This window comes from Protobothrops mucrosquamatus, unplaced genomic scaffold, assembly GCF_001527695.2.
Source record: "Protobothrops mucrosquamatus isolate PMUCROS unplaced genomic scaffold, P.Mucros_1.0 scaffold173, whole genome shotgun sequence".
NCBI classification, from domain to species: domain Eukaryota; kingdom Metazoa; phylum Chordata; class Lepidosauria; order Squamata; family Viperidae; genus Protobothrops; species Protobothrops mucrosquamatus.
In genome coordinates this window covers 268,349-292,252 of record NW_015386533.1, presented here as the reverse complement: position 1 = coordinate 292,252, position 23,904 = coordinate 268,349, and the positions used below count along the sequence as shown (strand labels likewise).

General features: G+C 41.9%; 2 protein-coding genes across 2 annotated transcripts in view; one reads left to right on the top strand and one right to left on the bottom strand.

Annotated features, from left to right (window-relative positions):
* The window catches only part of MRTFA (myocardin related transcription factor A), a 25,789-nt gene extending 15,033 nt beyond the window's left edge, over positions 1-10,756 (top strand). Inside the window, exons 8-14 of the mRNA XM_029283659.1 lie at positions 1,009-1,177; positions 2,029-3,132; positions 3,606-3,701; positions 3,827-3,991; positions 8,149-8,331; positions 8,637-8,697; positions 9,598-10,756. Coding sequence (XP_029139492.1) covers positions 1,009-1,177; positions 2,029-3,132; positions 3,606-3,701; positions 3,827-3,991; positions 8,149-8,331; positions 8,637-8,697; positions 9,598-10,085 — 2,266 coding nt within the window. The 3' untranslated portion in view covers positions 10,086-10,756. The remainder of the gene's footprint in view (positions 1-1,008; positions 1,178-2,028; positions 3,133-3,605; positions 3,702-3,826; positions 3,992-8,148; positions 8,332-8,636; positions 8,698-9,597) is intronic.
* Positions 10,757-12,971: 2,215 nt separating this feature from the next.
* The window catches only part of SGSM3 (small G protein signaling modulator 3), a 30,705-nt gene continuing 19,772 nt past the window's right edge, over positions 12,972-23,904 (bottom strand). The window contains exons 15-21 of the mRNA XM_015813588.1: positions 21,920-22,072; positions 21,436-21,506; positions 20,501-20,549; positions 20,164-20,249; positions 18,771-18,893; positions 14,893-14,953; positions 12,972-14,662 (exon numbers count right to left, since the gene is read on the bottom strand). Of these exons, the coding sequence (XP_015669074.1) occupies positions 14,579-14,662; positions 14,893-14,953; positions 18,771-18,893; positions 20,164-20,249; positions 20,501-20,549; positions 21,436-21,506; positions 21,920-22,072 (627 nt within the window). The 3' untranslated portion in view covers positions 12,972-14,578. The remainder of the gene's footprint in view (positions 14,663-14,892; positions 14,954-18,770; positions 18,894-20,163; positions 20,250-20,500; positions 20,550-21,435; positions 21,507-21,919; positions 22,073-23,904) is intronic.

Sequence of the window (23,904 nt, the reverse complement as noted above, 5' to 3'; positions counted from 1 at the left end):
AATTTTTATTTCTCAAGAGCTTAGTATCAACTAAGCTGAAGCCTATTTCTCTATCTGTCCATTCCCATCAAAGTATGAGATTTGTAAAGTCAACCTATCATCAACTCAATCATAGCCATATTTCTTCACTTTCTAACGTTCACTTGATTGGGAGTATAGCTTGCAAATATTAGAAGTAAGTGAAAATGGCAAATGTACTTGTAATAGTAAAGATGTCTAAGATTTTAGTGAAAGGAGTTTATAAGTGTGAAGAAAAGTTTTGGCAACATAATTTTGAGAGAGGTTTTGAAAGTCCCCCAATCAGTAATGCATGTATATTCATTTGTTTACTTGTTTCTGGGTAAACTCAGCAAACATGTTTTTCATAACCCAGCCTCATCTGCCGACTCTGGGCAGGTCTCAGGCTAGAAACTCAGGAATCTGAGTTCTAGTCCTGCCTTAGGCATGACAGTTGGCTGGGTGACTTTGGGCCAGTCACACCTAGTCCACCTCACAGGGTTCTTGTTGTGGGGACAATAGGAGAGGAAAGAGTATTATGCATGTTTGCCTCCTTGACTAACTTAATAATGGTGGGATCAAAATTTAATCAATAAATAATACAGAATGAAACTAAAAAGATAATGGTTAATAGGAATTTCCCAGATGGCTGCTTGTCCTCATTTAGCCCTGCTGAAAAGCACGATGGAATATGAAGTCCTTAGAATGATCTTTTTGTTTTACAGCATATTTCTCTGTTTTTACTGCCTTCAAAACATAAGTACTGAAGAAAATATCTAAAGTTTTCATGATTTATCCCAAAGTACAGCTGAAAGCAAATGCTAAACCGGCAGCGATGATTTGCATTGTGCCAATACATTTTATAAGCACTGTCAGACTAGATCAAGGAGTTTTCTCAGCAGTGGATATTCAGCTTCCTCTGGGAAGTGCAGAAGCAAATCCTGAAGACGAAGGTTCTGTGGCTAGTTTCTTGCAGCTGCCTATTCAGTTCACCCTTTCTTTCCCCTTCAGGCCTTTAGGAGAACAGAATGGCAACAGCACCCCAGCCTTGCGTAATCTTTCCACGGCTGCCAGCAACGCCTCTTCTCTTTCTTCTAGTTCTAATGGGCTCTTGCGACAAAATAGCAATTCTCCAGTAGGCAAACCTGGGGCTCTCCCTACTAACCTTGATGACATGAAGGTAACCAAGCATTTGTTAGCTGCTTTGAGAAGAAATATTAGACATGTAATGAAAGTAAAAGAAACATAATTGTGAATATGCAGCACAGCAGATATTTAAAATGTAAGGGAATGTATTTCAGATTCCATCTTCTGGTGCGGTGGCTAATATAGCAGCTATAAAACAAGGATAAAATATTAGAAAATAGATAAATATTGTAAGTATATAATGCCTAATGTTCTCCTTAAGCTTGAGGCACTCCAGTTTATACATCTAGGAATCATCTTGTATTTGTATTATTGTTGGATGGGTTGTCATAACTACTGCAATAACAGAAGCATCATTTAGGCTGTAATTAGTTGCATAGCATGACTACTAGTTCTGGTAATTTTGGATCAAATTTAAGATAATACAATTCCTGCGTTTTTACATCAGCTTTCTTTTACCTAAATATAGAATGTATTGTAATTATTGGTCCGGTTGTTCATTCAATATTATGAATTATAATACAGGTTCTTTACTTTATTCCATTTAAACAGTAAGTTGCCTTACCCTTTAACATTTGTTAATAAAAATGTGGTATAAGTTATTTATTGCATTGTTAGTGGATGGTGATACTATCACTGAAACTGATGAGTTTGATGCTAACCATACATTTTTTCTTGGTGGTGATGGAATTGTCCTTTGAAAATGGAACTTTTGTGCTCATTGTTTTATGCCTTATAATATGTGGCATCCTTTCTTTAAAAAATATATTAGAATTGAAAGGATGTATCCACCAGGTTTACTTCCAACTGTGATTTGATGTAGCCCTAGTAAGTAAGGGTATCTTAGCTAAAACAACTTCTGATAGAATTCTGACTCTTTGATAGGTGGCAGAGCTAAAGCAAGAGTTGAAGTTAAGGGCATTGCCTGTTTCGGGTACCAAGACAGATTTAATTGAGCGGCTCAAGGCTTATCAAGAGCAGAATGGTATAACCAGCCGAGTAATTGCTGCTCCGAAGGCTAACACAGCAATTCTCCCGAAGACTACTGAAGTGGTGGTAACTTTCCCAGCTGCTCGGCTGAGTACAGGTCCTGCACTTGTCAATACAGGCCTTACTTCAGCAGAGGTTGTTGTAGCCACTGTCACGGGCAATGGGGTCATGAAGTTTGGGAGCACAGGCTCAACTCCTCCTGTGTCACCCACTCCCTCTGAACGTTCTCTGATAAGTGCTGGAGATGAGAATTCAATCAGTGGTGATACCTTTGGGGAGATGGTGACTTCTCCCCTGACTCAGCTTACTCTACAAGCATCACCAGTCCAATTTTTGGTAAAAGAAGAGAGTTCCAAAGGTAACACTTGTAGCACAAATGCAATGTCAAGGGTAGAGTCTAGCATGAACAACAACAAAGACATGGAGGTCCAGGATAAAGACCAGATGCTGCAGGAGAAAGATAAGCAGATTGAGGAACTCACCCGGATGCTGAAACAGAAACAGCAGTTGGTGGAGATGCTAAAGCTGCAGCTGGAGAAAGAAAAGAGATCTCAACAACCGCTGTCAACTACAGTTGTTGGAGAAGAAGACAGAGCTACAGTCTGTGAGCCCTCTATTTTTGGCACCTCTGTCAAGAATGAAAAAGGCTTTGTGAGTTGCCAATCTGTGGAGCAGCTGAACTGCCAAATTGACCAACTAAGACCCACACAGACCACCAGCCAAATGGAGACATCAGATACAAATTTAGTGCCAAAGAAAGCAGTGATGGTGAAGCAGGAGGTGCTAGCTGCTGAAACTGAGCCACCATGTCAGACCTCATGTTTTTTCCTTGGACAACAAGCTGGAGGTTTCAGTGATTTCATCAAGGGAGCTTCCCCCCCTACCCTCATCACAGATTCCACAGGGACTCACATAGTCCTCACTGTGACCAATCAGAATGCTGAAAGGCAGAACCTCTCACCTCAGGAGAAAGTGGGAAGCAGTTCGTTGCCATTGAAAGTAAGTAAATGCACAAACTCTTCTGCATTCTCTCCCTCCTTCCCTCCCTCTCTCTCTCACACACACACACATGGATGCACATACACACAGAGGCACACAAAATTAGTTGAAGAAACTAATGTAAACATAATGTTGGAACAACAGGGATTGGTTTAATAATTTGGTTTAACACATAAAACATTTTGAACAAAACTTCATATGTTTCTTGCTGAAAGCAGTTTATCAGAATGAAACCATACTGTTGTGATAGCAACCATAAATTGTCCACTTGTGTTAAACTAGATTTGCTCATTTTCTGTACGTTTTCTAGATAACTCATTAGTTTTGCAAGCCCAATTTTTGTTCCCCCTGTTCAGTAAATCCTCTCCTGCACTACTACTTTAACTTTTGCCCAGGCATCTGTAACAGGTGACTATGAAATTTGGCTTTCAGCCTAACTCTGAAGCATTAAAACCTGTACTTTTTTTTTCCAGAGAATATCATCTCCATCTACAATAGCACCCAGCAAGCCACTTATAAAGAACTCTCCATCATCTCCTGAACCTCCACCAAAGGAGTCCACCCAAAAGGTAGCTAACCACCTGTACTCTTAACCGTAGGCTTGATTTGCACACTAAAGGGTATTCTTCCTTTTTAAAAATCAATGGACCAATCAGAATCTGATCTTTAATTCTTTTTCTTATCTCTTATATAGCGTCAGAAGTCAGGTCTGCAAATGGTCACTGGACAGCTGCCACAAACAATCTTATCTTTTTCTGCATCTCCCAACTTGCAGCCGTTCTTCCTGAACGGCTTCCACAAAGGACCGCCGAATGCCAGAGTTCCTGATAAAACTGGCCAGTCCAGTGAGACAAAAAAGGTATTCTCAGCAGGTCCCAATATCATAAGATGAGCCTCTTGTTCAATATCTACATAAAAACACTGGATGTTGGTCACCTAACATCTAACCAGTTTGGGGTCCTGTATCATCAAGTGCACTATTGATACTTAATTACACCTTTTGATCCCAGGCTCTCCAAGTGAGGCAACTAGGTCTAGTCCTGATGCCTGTAGGCTGGATGGGAGGAACTCTTTCCGATTCATTCCTACCAATACTGAGTGGCAGTAGCTGCTGGGACCACCTACATCTTAGGATGTCCAAAAGGTGCTTTTTTAAAAGGCAACGGGACTTTGTTTTTCCTTGAAGACGTTTTGCTTCTCATCCAAGAAGCTTCTTCAGTTCAGAACTGAAGAAGCTTCTTGGATGAGAAGCAAAACATCTTTACGGAAAAAGAAAGTCCCGTTGCCTTTTGAAAAAGCACCTTTGGGACAACCATGACCTTGATGACTGAGAATCTCCATAGACATTTACATCTTAGGATCTTCTATCTTTGCTCTTGGTGGAGTTGCACTTCCCCATTCAAAAGCAATGTGTATGAGGATCTTTTTGAATTCACATTTCCTGCTTGAAGAGCACGTGTCAGGTGACCAAGAAGGTCTTTGCGCAGTTCTATCTGGTGATGCCTGTCGTGCCCCTTTCCGGATCAAGGAGCCCTTCAGACAGTCACTCATGCCTAACCACCTCTTACTGTGATACATTCCACTTGTGGCTTCCCCTGAAGGCCATTCAAAGGCTTCACCAGGCTAGAACGCAGCAGCATGGGCAGTAATGGGCTTGTATCAGTATGTCCAGACAACACCCCTGCTTTGCAAACTGCACTAGTTGCCAGTATGCTTCAAGGTGTTGGTTATCACCTATAAAGCCCTATATGGCATGAAGCTACTTATTTGAAGAACTGTCTTATTGCCCATGATTTTTGTTCAGCCGGCAAGGGCCAACAGTGGGCACACTCTTGGTCCCCTTGATTAAATAATATTATCTGTTGGAATCTAGGAAGCATATCTTCTATGTCACAATGTCTGTTCTCTGGAAAGGGTGGTTCCTCAACTCCAGGTGGCCTCCACCCTAATGGCATTCAGGAAGGCTAAAGATCTTGCTATTTTCCTGTCTTAGGTTAGGTTGAACGAACTTCCTTGCTGGATATGTTTTCCATGAAGGATGGTCAGATGCTCCATCTTGCTTATTGTTTCTATTGCATTTTTAACTTGGTTTTTTTTTTGGGGGGGGGAGTGGTTGCTTACATTGTAACCTGTCTAGAATCAGTGAAGAGTGGGAGGGAGAGCCAAAGTCAAATGAGTGTGTGTGGCTGGGTGCATGAATAGAGCAGGATCGAATAGAGACTATAGGTCGGTTCTCAGGAAACAGGTGTAGTTTTATATTGAAATGAAATTTAGTTGTTTCTGTTAAGCATTATTAAGCCAAGTGATGCCTTTGTAGGGAAAAAGCTTAATTTTCCTGGTAAAAAATCCATCTGGATTAGTGGAAGGTATTCAACAGAATATCTGTATTTTGTATTTGTATTTTGTATTCTTAAATATTTCTAGGGGAAGTTTGCCCTTTCAGCCATGCCCAATTTTCCTTTTCACCCATTTTCTCAGTTTTGAGGTGTTTCCTTTTTGAAGTCAACTATGACTGTGTTGGAATTTCTATGTTATTGCTTCTTTGAATGTTGAATTATTCCCAGTTGGTTCAATTACATCTATTTCTTAAAAAAATAAGCATCGCTTAAGAGGTCTAGTATTACTCCCCCCTCATTAGTTCCAAAACCAGTTGCTCCAGTTTACGGTTATTCATTGAATCAAAGAATGTTATCTCTCTGCCGTGGTTTGAACACAAAATTTCCCGTCAGTGTGTAGATTGAAATTGAGATTAGTTGAAATCTCCTATAAATACACGGCTTAACTTTTCAGGCTGCTTTTTTAATATCCCTCTTAATTTTCAAATCTCTCTGAGCATTTTGGTTAGGAGGTATTAACTTCCCTTTATGATCTGGTGCTTTTACCCATCAAATGATCTGCCCTATTAGGCATGCCAAGTTAATTTGATTCAATGGTCTTTTTTAAATGCAAGGCAACATATCCTCCACCCCACCTATCCCTAACTTTCCTACAGAGTTGTAACCAGTAATAACTGTGACTCCTTGATTTACCCTAGTTCACCAGGTTTTAGTTATGCCTATATCTGTGCAGGTAGTCCTTGAGTTATGACCATTTGTTCAGCAACCATTTGAAGTTATGACTATGCTGAATGAAACAACTTACAACTAGTTCTCCAGGTTCTGGCTGTTGCTGTGCCCCCAGGCTCATGTGATCAGAATCTGGGCACTTGGCAATCAGCTTACATTTACAACCAATTGTAATGCCCTGCGATCACATGATTACCATCTGCATCCTTTCCTGCCAGCTTCCCACAAGCAGAGTCAATGGAAAAGCCAGCAGGGAAGGTTGCAAGTAACTCAGGTAAGTCTCCCTTCAGGCCAGCCTTTCTTCACTTGCACATATCAAGCCCTTCTTCCCCCTTTCGCTTGCACACACCCTGGCCTCCCTACACTCACTCCAGGCTCTCTTTTTCCCAGCCTTCGTGGGCTTGCAACCCACTGCTACACCCCCCCTCCCCCAACTTGTACATGGCCTATGGTGGGCCACCCAAGGCCTCCTCCACACCTTTGCAGCACCTCTGCACTTTTTTCCTGGGACTTCCTCTACTTCCTGCTAAACGACCCACATATGTGGAATTAGGACAACTAGGACTGCCTGGGTTACTGTTGTTATGCTGTCATGCGATGTTATGCTTTACGATTGCAGATTGCGTTGCTTAGCAATGGCAGTTCCTGTCCCAAATGCAGTTGTAATTCAAGGACTACCTGAACATTTTTAAGGCATTCCAGTTTACCCCTTTGGCCTATGGGTTTCTCCAGCACTGGAGATGGAGGATCCACCCATGGGTTATGACTGTATTCCTGCCCAATCAGATCAAGTCAGCCAAAGTTGCCACGCCCGTCCTGGACCATAGAGATCCCAGATTTTGACTTGATCTCGCCCAGGACAGATGTGAAACTTGGCTCTTAGGCAGGTATAGTCTTCCATTGGGGGATCCTCCATTTTATACCTCTTAGCTGGGATTTTACTCCTAAATTAATCCTGGTGGATATCCATCCTAAAGGAGAAATTTAACTGATAGGGGGGTGGAATATTCTTGAAGGGGCTCCTTCTTCCTCTCCCCTCCAAATTATTGATCTCAGACCGGCAAGACAAAGATAGATTGCAGATCGCATTGCTTAGCAATGGCAGTTCCTGTCCCAAATGCAGTTGTAATTCAAGGACTACCTGAATATTTTTAAGGCATTCCAGTTTACCCACTTTGGCCTATGGGTTTCTAGCTTTCAGATACAAATATGGGTAATACGGTAATATTCTTTTGATTCCTTTGGTTTTTGCATTTTTCTTTATTTGACCTTCTTGAATAGGCATCCTATTAAGTGTGTAGAAAATAGGCCTGCTGTCTTGAAGGTGGGTGTATGCAGTGGTGCCATTAGGAATATCTACTTGAGGAACGGGTTTAATCTTATATATTTCTGATGGCTTGTGCATATTACAAAACAAACGGATGTTACTATTATGGTGCCTCATGGTGTGGACATAAGAATCCTATTAAGAGTTCTTAGAGGGAAATTCTATCTAGCCCTTTAATAGGAAATTTATTATTATATAAATTTATTATATAAATTTAGGTAAGAGAAAATTATTTTAATATATAAGAGAATATAGAGCTTCCTGAGATAAAGAAATCCATCAGGAATTGGAGGATGCATAGATTGCATTATCTAAATCAGTGTTTCTCAACCTTGACAATTTTAAGGCATGTGGACTTCAACTCCCAGAATTCCACAGCCAGCATTGCTGGCTGTGGAATTCTGGGAGTTGAAGTCCACATGCCTTAAAATTGTCAAGGTTGAGAAACACTGATCTAAATGATAGTATTGAGGACAAGTGACAACAATGGGCCATCCTGTTCAGAAGAGGAAAAAAGTATAAACTAGAGCAGCCAGACTACATCATCAAACATTTTGTTGAAAATTTGCTTTGTAGTCGGTCTCAAAGAATTACAGCCACCTATTACTTGTTTTTCCTTCACAGTTTCTCTCACAGCCAAGTTCTCCAGCTCCTCCTTCTCCACCCCATATGGACCTTGAGCAGCAGAAGCAGAGCCCTTCCTTCTTTGGCACTTTGCCACCAATGCTTCTCCCTGCCACCTCAGTTGTGATGAAAGAACCACCAGGCTATGAGGAGGCTGTGAAGCAGCAACCCAAGTCCTCCGAGGTGAGAATAACTGCTTTGCTGTGACAAATTAGGAAAGCACTTGGTACGCATCTATCCTTTTTGCAAATTATCTTAAAATTTTTGGAATTCATGTATTGGGTCGATCCACTTTGCACCACTGAAGGTCACATTCTGCCATATTTCATATGTACTCTTCATACCAGAAAGGAAGATATGGGTAAAACTCTTGGTTAACACATCACGTTTTATATTATTTGGCCACAGGGTGATGATTATAATGTATAAATTGCTGCATTACTATTAAATGTAATACATTAACAAACCTATTCCCTTTCTTTTTTTAGGAGAATGGCTGCTCAAGTCAGCAAATGGATGATTTGTTTGATATTTTAATTGAACATGGAGGTATGAAGAGAGGAACTTCTGGTCTATCATTCTGATGGCTTCTACTGCATTTAGCCCAATTGTTTAAAAGATTGTGCCTATCAGCTTTATTTATCAAATCACAGAGGAAGGGCCATTCTTCCTTATAGCACCAGTGGAAGAGCCATAAAATACCCTTGGAGTCCCTTTGTGCCATCCGCCCCCCTCCCCCCTAGCATTCCATTCCTCGTTACCATGAGGCTACTGGAGGAAGAATGAAGCATCCTGCAAGTACTCCAGTTCTTATGAAATTTAGGCTTCCCACATAATGCTGGTGCTAATGGAAGAAAAAGGGAAGAAAAGTTGTAAGGTGCAAACATAATGCCAGGGCTTTTTTTCTCATAGAACGGCCAGAACGGAGTTCCGGCACCTTTTTCCGATGGAACCTTGTAGGGTAGGCAAGGCGGGTTGTATGACATGTGTGAGTTCCAGCACCTTTTTTTTTTTAGAAAAAAAGCACTGCATAATGCAATCAGTGTATGGAGTCTGCAGAAGCTGTTGAGATCATACTGGGTCACATTTTGAGGTTTGATTCCTAATTCATGTGTGGGAACTGGGGGGAAATAGATACCTGATGATTAGAGGCACTTAACAGAAACTTAGGTTTTCCCCAAAAGGTAGAAAGCTGAACGTTTGAGGTAAGTGATGGTAAGAAGCGTAACAGGATGAAAGGGTGAGTGAATGAGTGGAATGAGGAAATGGCTAATGGATGCGTGAGAGAAAGCTTCACCTGTCACTGATATGAAATCACCATTATCTTCTGAAGGTGGTAAGGATGTATGTAATTCCTGAAGTGCTGCGATAGTGGTGAGTTAATGGCTATATCATTAGTGTTAGACTGCATGTAATAAGTAATTTACTTGTTTGTTTTTTTTCCAACAGAGATTTCAGCTCAATTCAAAGAATCTCCCTCAGCAAAGAAAGATCCCACTGTTACCCCAAAATGCCCTTCTCCATCCAGCAATCATCATTCCTCAGAGCTTTGTCTGCAGGGGCACCCAAGCTCCGTTAATCCACCAGGCAGACTGGAAGACTTCTTAGAGAGTACCACTGGCCTCTCTTTGTTGACGGCAGTCCCTGATGGAACCGAGCCCCTAATTGATCTCTACAGTGAGATGCTAAGCAGTTCAGCTATCCTGGACCATCCATCCTCACCTATGGACACATCAGAATTGCACTTTGCCCCTGAATCTGCCGGGGGACCAGGTTTGGACTTGGCAGAACCCAATTTGGACAGCATGGATTGGTTGGAGCTGTCAGGAGGGCCAGTGATGAGCCTTACGCCCCTCAGTTCTGCAACCCCTAGCCTCTTCTCCACAGATTTCCTTGATGGACATGATTTGCAGCTGCACTGGGATTCTTGCTTATAACTTTTTGACCAAGTAAACTGAAGGGAGTACAGGTGGGTGTAGCAGATGAGCAAGAATTTAAGTAAACAGTGCATCTAATGAACCTTCTTTTTTCTCCCCCCCCCTTCCCAATTTTGACCAGTTTTTGTAACGCTAGAGCCAAGGGCAAGTACCCATGATGTTTTCTGAATGAAAATTCAATCTCAGGAAAGCTTCCACTTTTTCCAGTGGTTTGTCAAAATGTGGCTCTTTCCTCAAACATTTAGCAATTGCATCAGAGTTCTATGAGTAACTGCAGATACTTCAACATAAAGGAGAAGTTGGAGCAGTTCTAGGCAAAGGATCCAGAAAAATTCATTGGCAAACACAATTCTCCTTGCTGGAGATTAATCTATCTAATTGGAAAGCATTAAAAAAATTGGAAAAAGTTAATTTGTCCACACTGTAAAGATTTTCACTTAGAATATGACTCATCTGGGAAAGGAAATGGGGAATTAGGATGAATTCATACTGAAGTTTACAATCAGCTCGGAGGGTTACATTCTAGTTAAAATAGCCTTTTTCTTGATAATGCTGTAGTATATGTGCTTCCTGCCTACTAAGAAAGCTAAATCCACATTATATCATAACTTAAGAGAACAGCTCTTGCTGTTCTGGATTGCCCCAATGTAAAATAAACAGAGGGCCAATTATTCTGGTTCTAGTATTTTACCAGCCAAGATTTGCAATGAATCAAGACAGTTGTACAAAGTACAGTGTTTTCAGCTTCCTGTAATTCCTTTAAAAATTATTCTAATGGTTCCAGTTATGGAATATAGTGCTGTTTTGAGGAAATGGAGTTTTGAACTGACTGGTTGGCAGTCTAACATCAGCATTTGAGCTGTAAGCCCTGCTCTTCCTACTATTCACAGATTTACCGTGTTTCCCAGAAAGTAAGACACGGACTTTTTTTTTTTTTTGCCTCCAAAAGAGGCAGGTCTTATTTTCGGGGTGTGTGTGTATGTATCTTTTCCACTCACCTCCGGCACCGACAGCTCCGCCCAGCCAGCCCGCTTCTGCGGCCAATGGAGCAGCTTCATTCTGCAGTTGAGAATGGAGCTCCGGCCTGCATTTCGCAGTCAAAGGCCTTTCTGGAAGGCCTCTGACTGCAAAATGTAGGCCTGGGGATGCCACGGAAGAAGTGGGCTGGAGAGGAGAGGCCTGGCTGCAAGATAAGAGAGTGTAGGGCGCGTGGGCAGCTCCACACCCCCACTGCTGCCCTAACTTGATTTTTAGGTCTGTGCCTCGCCCCAAACGGGCTTATATTTGAGGTAGTGCTTAGGCCCACCCCCAAAAATCAAGTTAGGGCTTATTTTCAGGGCAGGTCTTACTTTTGGAGAAACACGGTAGCTGTCCTCCCTGTTTTTGCACAGAAAATATAGCTTCCTCTGTATTGACAGCTGGGTTCATAGGAAAGTAATCTATTGCATCGCTGCATTTAAAGCAGTTGTGGTTGTACCTCTCCTTGGATAGCTTGGCTGATTTTAACACTTTAAATGATTCAATCAATAAGAACCTTGAGGAACACACACATCAACTTTCTTCTAAAAAGGGCATCATTTGGTATGGAGATGCATGTGCTATTACACAGAGGAAACTTACGTAGCCATAATCCCTGCTACTGTGAAATGTGGTTGTAAATCCCAGTCTTTCCTCTTGAAACTTGGCTTTATTTTTTACCTAGTAAACTTGTACATATCTCTATAAAACTGTTCTAGAAAGCTAATGAAATTAATCATTATTAGGTGATGCTTTCCTTTAGCTTCTCCTTTTTGTAAAACATTTTAGGCTGGGGGTTGGAACACATACCTTGCCCTTGAACTACCAGTTTAACCTTTTTGCATATGCCATTAAATATTATTAGTCAATCTCCCTTTCTATAGAGAAGAATGTGTAACTCATGGATCTGTTGGCATAAGCTTCTTCCCCACTAAAAGAGACTTCTCTAGTTTCACAGAATTCCAAAAACTCCTTTACTTCTGATTCTCTAACAGTTTATAGAGCCTGTATCATCCTAATACCCGTTTATGATGAAGAGCCTCATCTTGAAAAGTTAGTTGCGGTTATGTGACTAGCCAGAGTCCTGGAATAGCTAACTGCAAGTAAAGCTGATTTCTGTAAAAATCTTTCTGCAGGAATCAGATTGTTTGAATTGCTGAATGTATTCATCTTTTATATTCTGCAGGACATGCAACCAATCATATAGATTAGTGGCTAGTTTGCAAAGATAGCTAGTTTTGGATAGTTTGGATAATAAAACTTGTATAACCTACATTAGGGCCATATCAGTGGGAGGGAGCAGTTAGATCAATATGAGCATTTTGCATGTTCCCTCATTCTGAGAACAGTAAACAAGCTATCAAACAAGAGGACTTTATCTCAAAAGGTGCTATGACAACTGCCTGTCTCTGAAAGAAGAAACTATTCACCATAAGCGAATACAAAAATAAAATGAAAAGCTTTGACAGAACACTACTAATGAACTTAAAAGGCTTTTGAGATATTACTTGTCATGGAAGGGGGAATTGGGATGTACATCAGAGTTCATTTTTCTCCAGTGTATAAAGTAGTATCTGTCATTTATCCTCTCTAAAATTCTCCTTTTACTCCATACAGCAAATAAGAATTTGCCTCTAGTCTAAACATACACATTTTTCTGCTGAAAATCATATTTGAATAACATGTATTTGATCAGCATGCACATTTTCTTCCTGTATCCGTCAACAAAAATAATTAGCAACATGAGGAGGAGTCTTAAGCAGGGCTTTTGGATTGACATAGAATGAACACGCAACTGGAAAAGGATATGTAATGAGAAACTGGGGAAGGGTAAAGAATGATAAATCAAATTATTTTTTCATTTACAGATATTTGAAAAATCCATTTTATTAAAAAAATTGTGTTCTAGCATTTTTGTACATCTTATCTTTGGTCATGGCATTATCAATAACATGTATTTGCCATGGTGAAAATACAGACAAAGGCATTTAGCACATGAATAACACGGAACTACTTCACGGTATTGCTATTGACACAAAATTTAGGTGGCAAGTTTTTCTCTACTACCAGCATTAGCTATACCTGTGTTTTATCTTACTTTTGAATATTTTGCCTCTGTTCCCATAAGTAGGAAGAGAAAGGGTGGAAAAAACTGTGATTGTAAGAGTACTATTTATGGAATTAGAAACACTGTATCTAGATATATAATTTCATCCCTTACATGGTATACAGTGTCTATAGAGATATAAGTACAAAAGTGTCCAGACCCACTCAGTAAGACTAATACTCTGTAGTTCATATGAAGAACAAGAACAACAGGCTAGTATATATAAAAGTTCGCTCCCATTTAGCCTGTCTTAGGCAGTTACAAGATAAACCATCAATTTATAAGCCAAAAATGATACAATCTTGATTAATCTTCATTTAATGGTTTGATTGTGCTCTCCACTAGTGCTCTTCATTTCTTGTATTTGGACTAATGCAGATACCATGAAGCAAAGGGTGTGCTTCTGCCCTGCACACTCTGCTCACACCCACAGATAGAAGCTGAAGTTATCCCCTGAGCCAGCTCAAGCCTGAATCCATTTCCCATTCTAGAGATATGTCAAAATATACATAAATTTCTGAATATAATATAGCTCTCTTGTAATAATTTAAAAAATGATCTAGGTAAAATAATTAAGCCTGGATCACAGCTGAACAGAATGAAAAGGACAGACTGCTATTGCAATTATTTTTTATAATACCCATGGCAGCCTCAATCACTGGGCAGTCTTTTTAGGCACTTTATGGCAGTACCAAAGCCATTTGTGCATATTAGCACCAAGAAAAAAAAAACCATTTCCACACTATCACGTTCTTAGTAAAGCGAGCTTGCATTTTTTGCATTGCAAAATAAAGCCTCTTCCGTGAATGAGGCAAATTTCAACAGAACTTTTCCACCATCGCTCTGCTCTCCTGGACAGAAGAAATGTAATAACTGCTAGATGGTTACCTTGGGGGGGGAATCCTTCATTTTCTAGTTATGCCATTATTTTTTAATACATTTATGAGTCAGTAAAAGTGTTTGTTTTCAACAAGTACAGGGTCCAAGTGATATAAAGTCACATTTCTTTGTAGCCATAAGTTATGAAGAAAAGCAACACTACTGAAAAACCTGGGTCACTTGAAATGCTCCTCCTGTTTGCTATTGAATGGGAAATCTGTGGCCCTTTAGAAGGCCAACACTGCTCACTATTAGGTAGGCTACTTGGATTATAGTTCGCACTATGGGTGAACAACAGGGTCTTCAATCCTCTTCTATAGCAAATTGCTGCCAAATGTTAATAGTAATTAGTAGAAGTTTACTGGAGGGAGGCAGGTTACAGAAAGATATGTAACACACAAAGGGCCAGAAAAGTGCCGGGGAGAAGAGAGGATATATGTCAAACATTCATTTGCCATTCAAGAAGTCCAAACACTGACTCATAAAGGAATCACCCATCTATGTCCCAGCTGAAGAGATGATGTTTCACAAGCATGTCCTGAACGCCTTCCTTCAGTGGTTTCTTCTCCTTCTCCTATAGAAAACAAGCAAAGAGTTTATAAACAGTGTACAACCTTAGTGATTCTTGTTAATGTATGATTCGGGGCCTTCAGACAGTTGGTCCCTAAGAAAGAAAGGGTTTGAGGGCTAGGAAAGGAAGATACAGTCACATGCACCTCCCATTCCTATCCAAGGCCAAGGATAGTAAGACATTTCTGATCTGTGCTAAGAAATCCAGGTAAAGTTTCAGGGTCACATACTCACCTCTCTTTTTGTTGGGAGTTCCCAGTCCTGAGAAAGGCTGAATGCAAATTTACTGAGGACCCTGTGATAGAATATACCCAGCAATTAGGATTTAAGATTCGTCTATATACAATATAGACAATGAAATTAGGTAACATTGCTACAGTGAGGAAAAAAATTATTTGATCCCCTGCTGATTTTGTACGTTTACCCACCTAACAAAGAAATGATCAGTCTATAATTTTAACGGTAGGTTTATTTTAACAGAGACAGACAGAATAACAACAAAAAAATCCAGAAAAACGCATTTCAAAAAAGTTATAAATTGATTTGCGCTTTAATGAGTGAAATAAGTATTTGATCCCCTATCAATCAGCAAGATTTCTGGCTCCCAGGTATGTTTTATACAGGTAATGAGCTGAGATTAGGAGCACTCTCCTAAAGGGGGTGCTCCTAATCTCAGCTTGTTACCTGTATAAAAGACACCTGTCCACAGAAGCAATCAGATTCCAAACTCTCCACCATGGCCAAGACCAAAGAGCTGTCCAAGGATGTCAGGGAGAAGATTGTAGACCTACACAAGGCTGGAATGGGCTACAAGAGTATTGCCAAGCAGCTTGGTGAGGTGACAACAGTTGGTGTGATTATTTGCAAATGGAAGAAACAAAATAACTGTCTATGTCCCTCGGTCTGAGGCTCCATGCAAGATCTCACCTTGTGGAGTTTCAATGATCATGAGAACAGTGAGGAATCAGCCCAGAACTACACGGGAGGATTTTGTCAATGATCTCAAGGCAGCTGGGACCATAGTCACCAAGAAAACAATTGGTAACACACTATACCAGGGGTGTCAAACTCAATTTCATTGAGGGAGACATCAGCTTTGTGGTTGCCCTCGGGGGGGGGCGGGGGTGTGTGGCCAGGGTGGGTGCGGCCTACTGGGTGGGTGTGGATGGTGTGGGTGTGGCCAGCTCTACATCATTCGTGTCAAGGGGGCCTGTGGGGGCCTGGGCAGGAATGGGACAGATCTGAGGGTCTCTGGCAGAAGAGAGTGGGACCAGGGCAAGTGCCAAGGCAGGAAACGCAGCTGGGGAGGTGTCACCCTTCGTGAGGAATGAAGAAATGCATCATCGCCTGGAGAAGACTCCTGCGAGTCCCCTGGACAGCAAGGCAATCAAACCGGTCAGTCCTAGAGGAGATCAACCCTGACTGCTCTTTAGAAGGCCAAATCCTGAAGTTGAAACTCAAATACTTTGGCCACCTAATGAGAAGGAAGGACTCACTGGAGAAGAGCCTAATGCTGGGAAAGATTGAGGGCAATAGAAGAAGGGGATGACAGAGAATGAGGTGGCTGGATGGAGTCACTGAAGCAGTAGGCGTCAGCTCAAATGGACTCTAGAAGATGGTAGAGGACAGGAAGGCCTGGAGGAACGTTGTCCACGGGGTCGCGATGGGTTGGACACAACTTCGCAACTAACAACAACAACAATCAATCAACCTCTGCCATTCATGGCAAATGCCCAGCAGTTTCCTTTTAACTTTATCTAAATTAACTGAATTTAGATAAAATTCAATTAATTACAATGGAATTACAATGCAAAGTGCAAATGGGGAGGTATGGGGTCTGACTAATCCACTAACCACTTCAAAAATGCCATTCCCCCATTGGGACCCCAGGCCAGCTGGCAGAGCCAAGTCTCAAGACCTTTCAGAAGGTCAGACGGGTGGGTCAGAACTTACGGGGGGGCAGGATGTTTCAGAAGGCGGGTGCCACAGCAGTAAAAACTCTTCTCTTGGACCCTCCCATCAAAATTCCTTGACTGACAGGGTCTGCAGCATGCCTCCTCTGTTGGTGCAGGTGGGGCAAGCTAATCTCGTTGCAATGAGCCAGTCCCTCAGATAACCTGGACCCATGCTATGAAGGGCATTATAGATAATGACCAACACTTTGATTTCAACCAGGAAGCAAATTGGCAACCAATGCAACTCGCGGAACAGCAATGTAATATGGACCGTCCTAGAGGCCCCAAGAACTGCCCACACAGCTGCATTCTGCACCTGCTGAAGCTTCTGGATAGTTTTCAAGGGTAGCCCCATATACAACACATTGCAGCAGTCCAACTGAGTGATGATCAGGACTTGAGTGACTATGTGTAGGAACTCCTGATTCAAGAAAGGCACAACTGGTGCGCAACATAGAGTTGTGCAAGAGCTCTCCTAACCAGGACTCCCATCTGCTCATTAAGAGTTGTGAATCCAGGAGAACCCCCACATTGTGCATTGGGTCTATCTGGGATAGTGCCACCCCATCCAGAACTAATGTTAAGATCTCAGGACCTGGAGCTCCACACACCCACTCAATCTTACCAAAACAGCCTCCAGACACCACAAGGGCAGTGACAACTTCATTTGTATCACTTGGGATGGGGGTGTAAATTTGAATATCATCTGCTTATTGATGATACCCCATCCCGTAGTGGTGAATGATCTCACCCAGCGGCTTAATTTAGATGTTACACAGGAGTGGAGAAAATACTAAGCCTTGTGGGATGCCATAAAATAACAGCCATGGACCGGACCTCTCACTCCCTATCAACATTGATTGGACTGACCTTGAAAAAAGGAGCCAAAACTGCACTGCCCAGCCCCACACTCTGCAGTTGGCACAAAAGGATATGATGATCAATGGTAGTGAAGGCAGCTGAGAGGTCAAGGACTGCAAGGATGGATGCACTACATCCATCTCATTCTTGTCAGAAATCATTGACAAGTACGACTAATGTTGCTTCTCTCCCATAACTGGGCCTGAATACTGACTTGAAGGGGTTCAGACAATCCGTTTCATCCATGATCCTTTGAAGCGGCCATGCAACCACATTCTCTATCATCTTCCCTAAAAAGGGAAGGTGGGAGACTGGACAGAAATTGTCTAGATGGGATCAAGAGATTTTCTTTTAGAAGGAGGTGAACCAGGGCCTCCTTCAAAGGTCCCGGAAACATCCCCTCCTTCAGTGAATTTATCTCTGCTTGAACTCACCTACCTGTCACATCCTGGACACTTTCACCAGCCAGCAGGGACAGGGAACTAATTGACAGGTGTTTGCACTGACAGCATTGAAGACCCTGTCCACTTCATCAGGTCTAACAGGATCGAACAGTTTCCAGATAACTGAGCAAGACTTTTATCCAGACATCTCTAATGGATCTTCACCATGTATGGATTCCAATTGGGAAGGAATCCAAGCGACTTTGTCAAGTGTTCTACAAATTCCTCTGCATGGCCCTGAAGATGATCACACAAGCCCTCCTGTCCCAGAAAGGACCGGGCGATCCCAAACAGGGTCATCGGGTGACACTCTACATACGCAATAAGAGCAGAGAAATAAAGGTGTTTCGCTGCTCTTACAGTCACAAGATAGGCAGTAAATCATGTCCAATCAGATTCATCTCTCGTTTTCCTCCAGCAGCACTGTAGGTGTCTCTTGGCCCCCTTTGGAACATTCAGCTCCTCCTGAACCATGGGGAGTGTTAGGAGTGAAGGGTCAAGAGAGGCAGCACAGGCATAATCCTGTCCAAAGCATCAGACACCCTTTGGTTCCGGGACATAACCATAGTTTCAGCAGGACTGTGCAGCAAGGCCCTCTGGATATCCCCTAGTTCCCTCTGAATCCCATTCAGGTCATCAGTCACTGAGACTGGACGGTTCAAATGGGTCTGGCCTCCCTACAGAGAAGGGCAGCATAAGAGAATCTCAAGGACATCAAGTGTGAGATATTTAAACAATATACTTACCTCCATTGCATCAAATTGGTATGAATTTATTTAGATAAGAGTGTAGTTTCCAGAAAACACAGTCTGGCAGTACAGTAATATGGAGGCAGAAAAAAAATGCCACTTACCTGAGCTCACACTTGATCTGTACCCAGCCAGGACTGCGCAGAAATGACCAGGGATGGAACCATTTCTCCACTGACTGCAGACTCGAGCAAAGTACCTCAAGCCACAGGTGTAGCACCTGCTCACTGAAAATCAAGTTATAAATCAAGTTACAAGTTCCATCATATTAGGCAATCCAGGATAACAGGTGAAAAAATAAATCTTGTTCCTCATTAGTTTTATTTTTTTGCAATTCTATGCAACTTACAATAACAGAGTCCTGGAATGATTAGAACCAAGTGCCATATTGTTTAGATCAGCCATGCAAATAACTAATGTATGGAATCTCCACCCACTACAACCTACAGCCAGAATTCATGAATTCTAAACTAAAGAATTTATTCTGAGTAACATACAGTAACTGACCATGAAAACAGACTAATGTGAATCACCTCCACTGTCAAGTTACATATTAATTGCTTTTGAGGAGAAGCCCAGATACAGGGCAATATCTCCTCCCCTTGAGAAGGTGCTTTGGCACATGGTATCCATGGACTCCTAGATCCCCCTGGCCCTATTTCCAAGATATGTAGACTGAAATCTTCTAGCACACAGAGCCTGGGAATATCCATCACTAGCTCAGCTATCAGATTCAGGAGCCTAGGAAGGAGGGGTGGGTGGGGGAAAGAGACCACAAAAACTCTCAGCCTGTCACTGGTACCCATCTTCTCATAAAGAACTTCAAATCTGGCCATGTGGAACAGGGCATCTAGCTATTACAAGAGTCTTGGGCATATCCATACCGCCCTCCTCCTCTGCCTTGAAGTTATGATTGCATGCCATGCAAAATCCAGCAAGACAGATTTCAGATGTAAGCAACCCTCCAACCTCACCTAGCCATGTCTTGATGACAGATTGTGAGTCTACTTTCTCATCCCTTCTATCATTTTATGGAGGGGCAAGCCAAACAGAATAGCGTTCAACAGAAGCAGCCTGAGTTCATTTGGCATGCTTAAAGACATAAACTGGTAAATTACTATGGAGGGCAGAAGGAATTACCTTGAAAGATAAGAGGAGGAGAAGTTGCTACCAAGGTAATGGTCAGACAAGAGCAGTCTGCATCTGGGACAAGAGTGTGACATGAGGAAAATATCTCAGGCAAACCCTTCCTTAGTTCACACAAAGGAGGGAGGGAGGAAGCACATTCAGACCTGCAAGGCTATGTTAACATAGCTTTATAATAAAAGTGGCATTAATCCACATGACATTGGTTTCCTAGTCTGATCTACCGCGATGGGCTGACAAATACACCCTGAACTGCTATTCCACGGCTTTTTCAATAAAATGAAATCCAAAGTTATTCTTTACTCTTGTCTATTAATACATGCAAGCTTGAAACAAAATTGTATGACTCACTTCAATCCAATACAGATGAGAGACCGAAGCTTTACATCCATCTGAGCATGGGCGGCATCATGTGACATATTCACAGACTGTACTGCCTTCCAGGAAAAAAATGAAGATACGTGGATAACCCTCCTCCCTTTGGTACCAGAAAATACCAAAACTTCACATTCTCAATTTAGGGCCTCTGGAGGCAACTGGGATGATTAAATCTTAAAATGCCATCTGCTGACACTGACAGTACCAATGGCTTTTCCACAGTCTCATAAGATAACAGATTTTGGTCACTCATATCAGCCTATTTAGGATTTTCTCCATGTCTATTTTAGGGATCAAACTGTACACTCACTCGATAAAGAAGTTCTTCTGGAGTAAGCACTTTTCCATCTTCATCTAACCTAAAACAGTAAAGTAATTTGCTTTATGTATTAGTTATGCCAAAGCAATAGGCCCAGTGCCATTTCTACCTTTAAACTAATAGTATTTCTTCTTAAATAAGAGTCTCAATAGTCCTTGCAATTTCCATCATACATAACTCTGTTGCCAGATACTTCTAGAAACTGTCATATTTTGATATGGGCAGTAGATAAAATAGAGGATTAAAAAGGATAGCCATTCTGGTCCCCACCCTCCAAAATAATCTGAAATCTATAACTGGGACCATGATGATTTTTACATGCTTTCAAAAATAACATATTTAGATGTCCAATACTGAAGTCTGCTCCCAGATAAAAATGATTTTCTCCAATCTAAAACGGGGTTTCATAAATCAAGGATATAGTCCCATTCACTGGCAATTTATAGGCAATGGCCAACACCCTAAAATAGCATTAACAAAATGCAAGAAGATAAAACAGCCAAAATTTTACAGTACAATTTAAAATAAATAAATAATCTTAGGCATGTTTGGGTTTAAAAGACAAGATGATAGTGGTTTACTGAAATAAATTTTTACCTAGGGCTACATCTAAAATTACTTCCTGGATAATATAAAGACCAGTATTCTTCCTTTTAATTCTTCTGAGTTTGGCTTATGGCAGATGATAGCACAGGGGCTGTTACACACTTTATTTTTTTCAAAGATGGTGAGGATAGGGGAGATACTATTTTCTTTTTCCTGAAACTTGATTGGATTGCCCAAAAATAGATAATTAAGAGAATTGTCTGTTTAAGGAATATATGCTGCAATATTCTGTTCCACCATTTACTAGGCCAGAATCTTATGAAAATATTACAAGAAAAACCTTGGTAAATATAGAACATTTCAGTGAGGAGAAACTTTACCTGTAGGTTTTGCAGAGTACAAGCCGAGAATACACAGAATCAAAGTCTCGCTCCACCTCACGCCCAGCAGCCTAAAGACATATATTAACTTTATTTTAAATCTTGGTTTTATTTCTCTTACAGGTGACCATTAATTTAGACCTATATCCACCCCACCAAATTAGCTACATCTAGCCCCCAGGTTTATTCAAATGCCTTGCAGTCCAGATATACAGAGTTGATATACTCTAGTACATAATACTTTCTTATGTACTTGCCAGCTTACAGGAAGTCATTGGTTAGTGACCACAATTGGGAATGGCAACTTGGTTGTTAAGCAAAGCGGTTGCTAAGTGAACAAACCTGCAGTCATAAAGCTGAGGATTGATCGCACAGTCATTTTCCCTCAATGTTGCACTTGCAAATGGTCACTGTATGAGGTGGTCACTAAACAAGGACTATCAGTATTTTCAAAGATCCTGCAAATAGTAATTGCTTTCTTTACCTCTTCAATGAAGAGCCAGGGGTGACAGGCACCACCTAACAAAGATGGCCTCTTCAGTCCGTGTTCAAATATAGCCTTGAGGGCTGGGCAGAGGGTCCCTCGAACCAAGTCTGTGATAGCTTCTGTAACTGAATCGTCTCCAGCAATAGAGTACTGAAAGGAATGAGATTTTAGCCTCTTAATTACCTAAAGGTAGCCCAGCCAAGAAAGTGATTCATGATAAAGATTTGTTTAGTTCTTACTCAAGGCAAAAATAATGAAGCTCAAATTATTGTTCTTGGGATGATGACCTAGCTCTCTGGAAAAGCCTCTAATGCTGGGAAAAGTAGAAGGAAAGGAAAGAAGACAAGCAGCAAAGTGGTAGCAATGACTGCTTCATTGGAAAACCTGAAAGATCAGATGAGGGCTAGATGGTCCCGAAGAAAATCTATCTTTGCGGTCACTAGGAGCTGAAAACAACTTCATAGCAAATAATCAATCAATCAATCAATCAATATGCCATCTCTGTTCTGATGATTTGTGGATGGGTTCTTGTGCACTAAGTCAAGGTGTGACAAGTGCAGTGAGATCAAATGCATTGTCAGCAAGTTCTATCACCTGGTTAAGCCTTTCTTCAGAAGTTGTGGATACTCCATCACTGGAGGCTTTTAAGAAGAGACTGAACAGCCACTTGTCTGGAATGGTATAGGGCAGTGGTGGTGAACCAATGGCACGTGTGCCAGAGGGGGCACTCAGAGCCCTTTCTGTGGACACGTGCGCCTTGCTCTTTGACTACGTTTTTGCAGGAAAAAGCCATTTCTCAAGCCCCTTCCTAGAACAAATCAAGCCTCTGGAGCGAACATGCCTCACTCTTTGGCTAAGTTTTTGCAGGATTGCTCTTAAGAAGAGCAAGCATGTTTTCACTAGGAAGGGGCTTGAGAAATGGCTTTTTCCTATGAAAACTTAGCCATAGAGCTTGCAGTCTCTGCCAGATCTCAGTTGGGATAAAGTCTTTTAGCTCCTATAGAGCACTTCCAAACGCAGCCGTCCCTGCGTTTGGAAGCACTTCATAGGTGCTGAAACACTTTTTTTTATCAAAATGGATATCTGGCAGAAGGCTCTGTTTCTCAAGCGCCCCATTCCAGGCATACGGCGCTTGCAGTCTCTGCCAGATCTGGCGGAGATCTGGTGGAGACTGCAAGCTCCGTATGCCTGGAATGGGGTGCTTGAGAAATGGAGCCTTCTACCAGATCTTCACTGGGATAAAAAAATGGGGCGCTTGAGAAACGGAGCCTTCTGCCAGATCTTCGTTGGGATAAAAAAATGTTTCGGCAACTATGGAGCGCTTCCAAACGCAGGGACTGGCTGCATTTGGAAGCGCTCTATAGGAGCTAAAAGACTTTATCCCAATGGAGATCTGGCAGAGACTGCAAGCTCCATATTCCTGGAATGGGGCGCTTGAGAAACAGAGCGCTCCTTTCTATGCAGTCACACAGGGTACTTCAAAATGCAGGGAATCCCTGCATTTTGAACAGCCCCACTAGAGCACAAACACTCCACAATCCACAATACCAAACCCTAACCCTCACCAGACCCCAGGGCATCCACAATGCCAAATCCTAACCCCCACCCCAGGGCAATCACATTCCTTCCCTAAGCTCTTTTCCAGCTCCGTTCTCTGTGTGCAGGGCAACAAAAGAAGTTTGTGGGACTAAAAAAAAATATCAATCTGACCTTCCAATTTCTCGCAGAAAAAAAAAATCTCACAAAGCTGGAAGGTCTGGTTAACCGGTAGTCCCACAAGCTTCTTTTGTTACCCTGCAGGCGATGGTGGAGAACAGAGCTGGAAAGGTTAGTGAAGGGAGGCTTTGGGGAAGCGAGGAGAGACAGTGAAGGGTCTGCTGTGGCCTCCGCTGCCTCACTCCACCAGCATCAGGACTCGGAGGCTTATTTTTGCCAGGAAAAAGCCATTTCCCAAGCCCCTTCTTGGCAAAAATGGAGCCAAA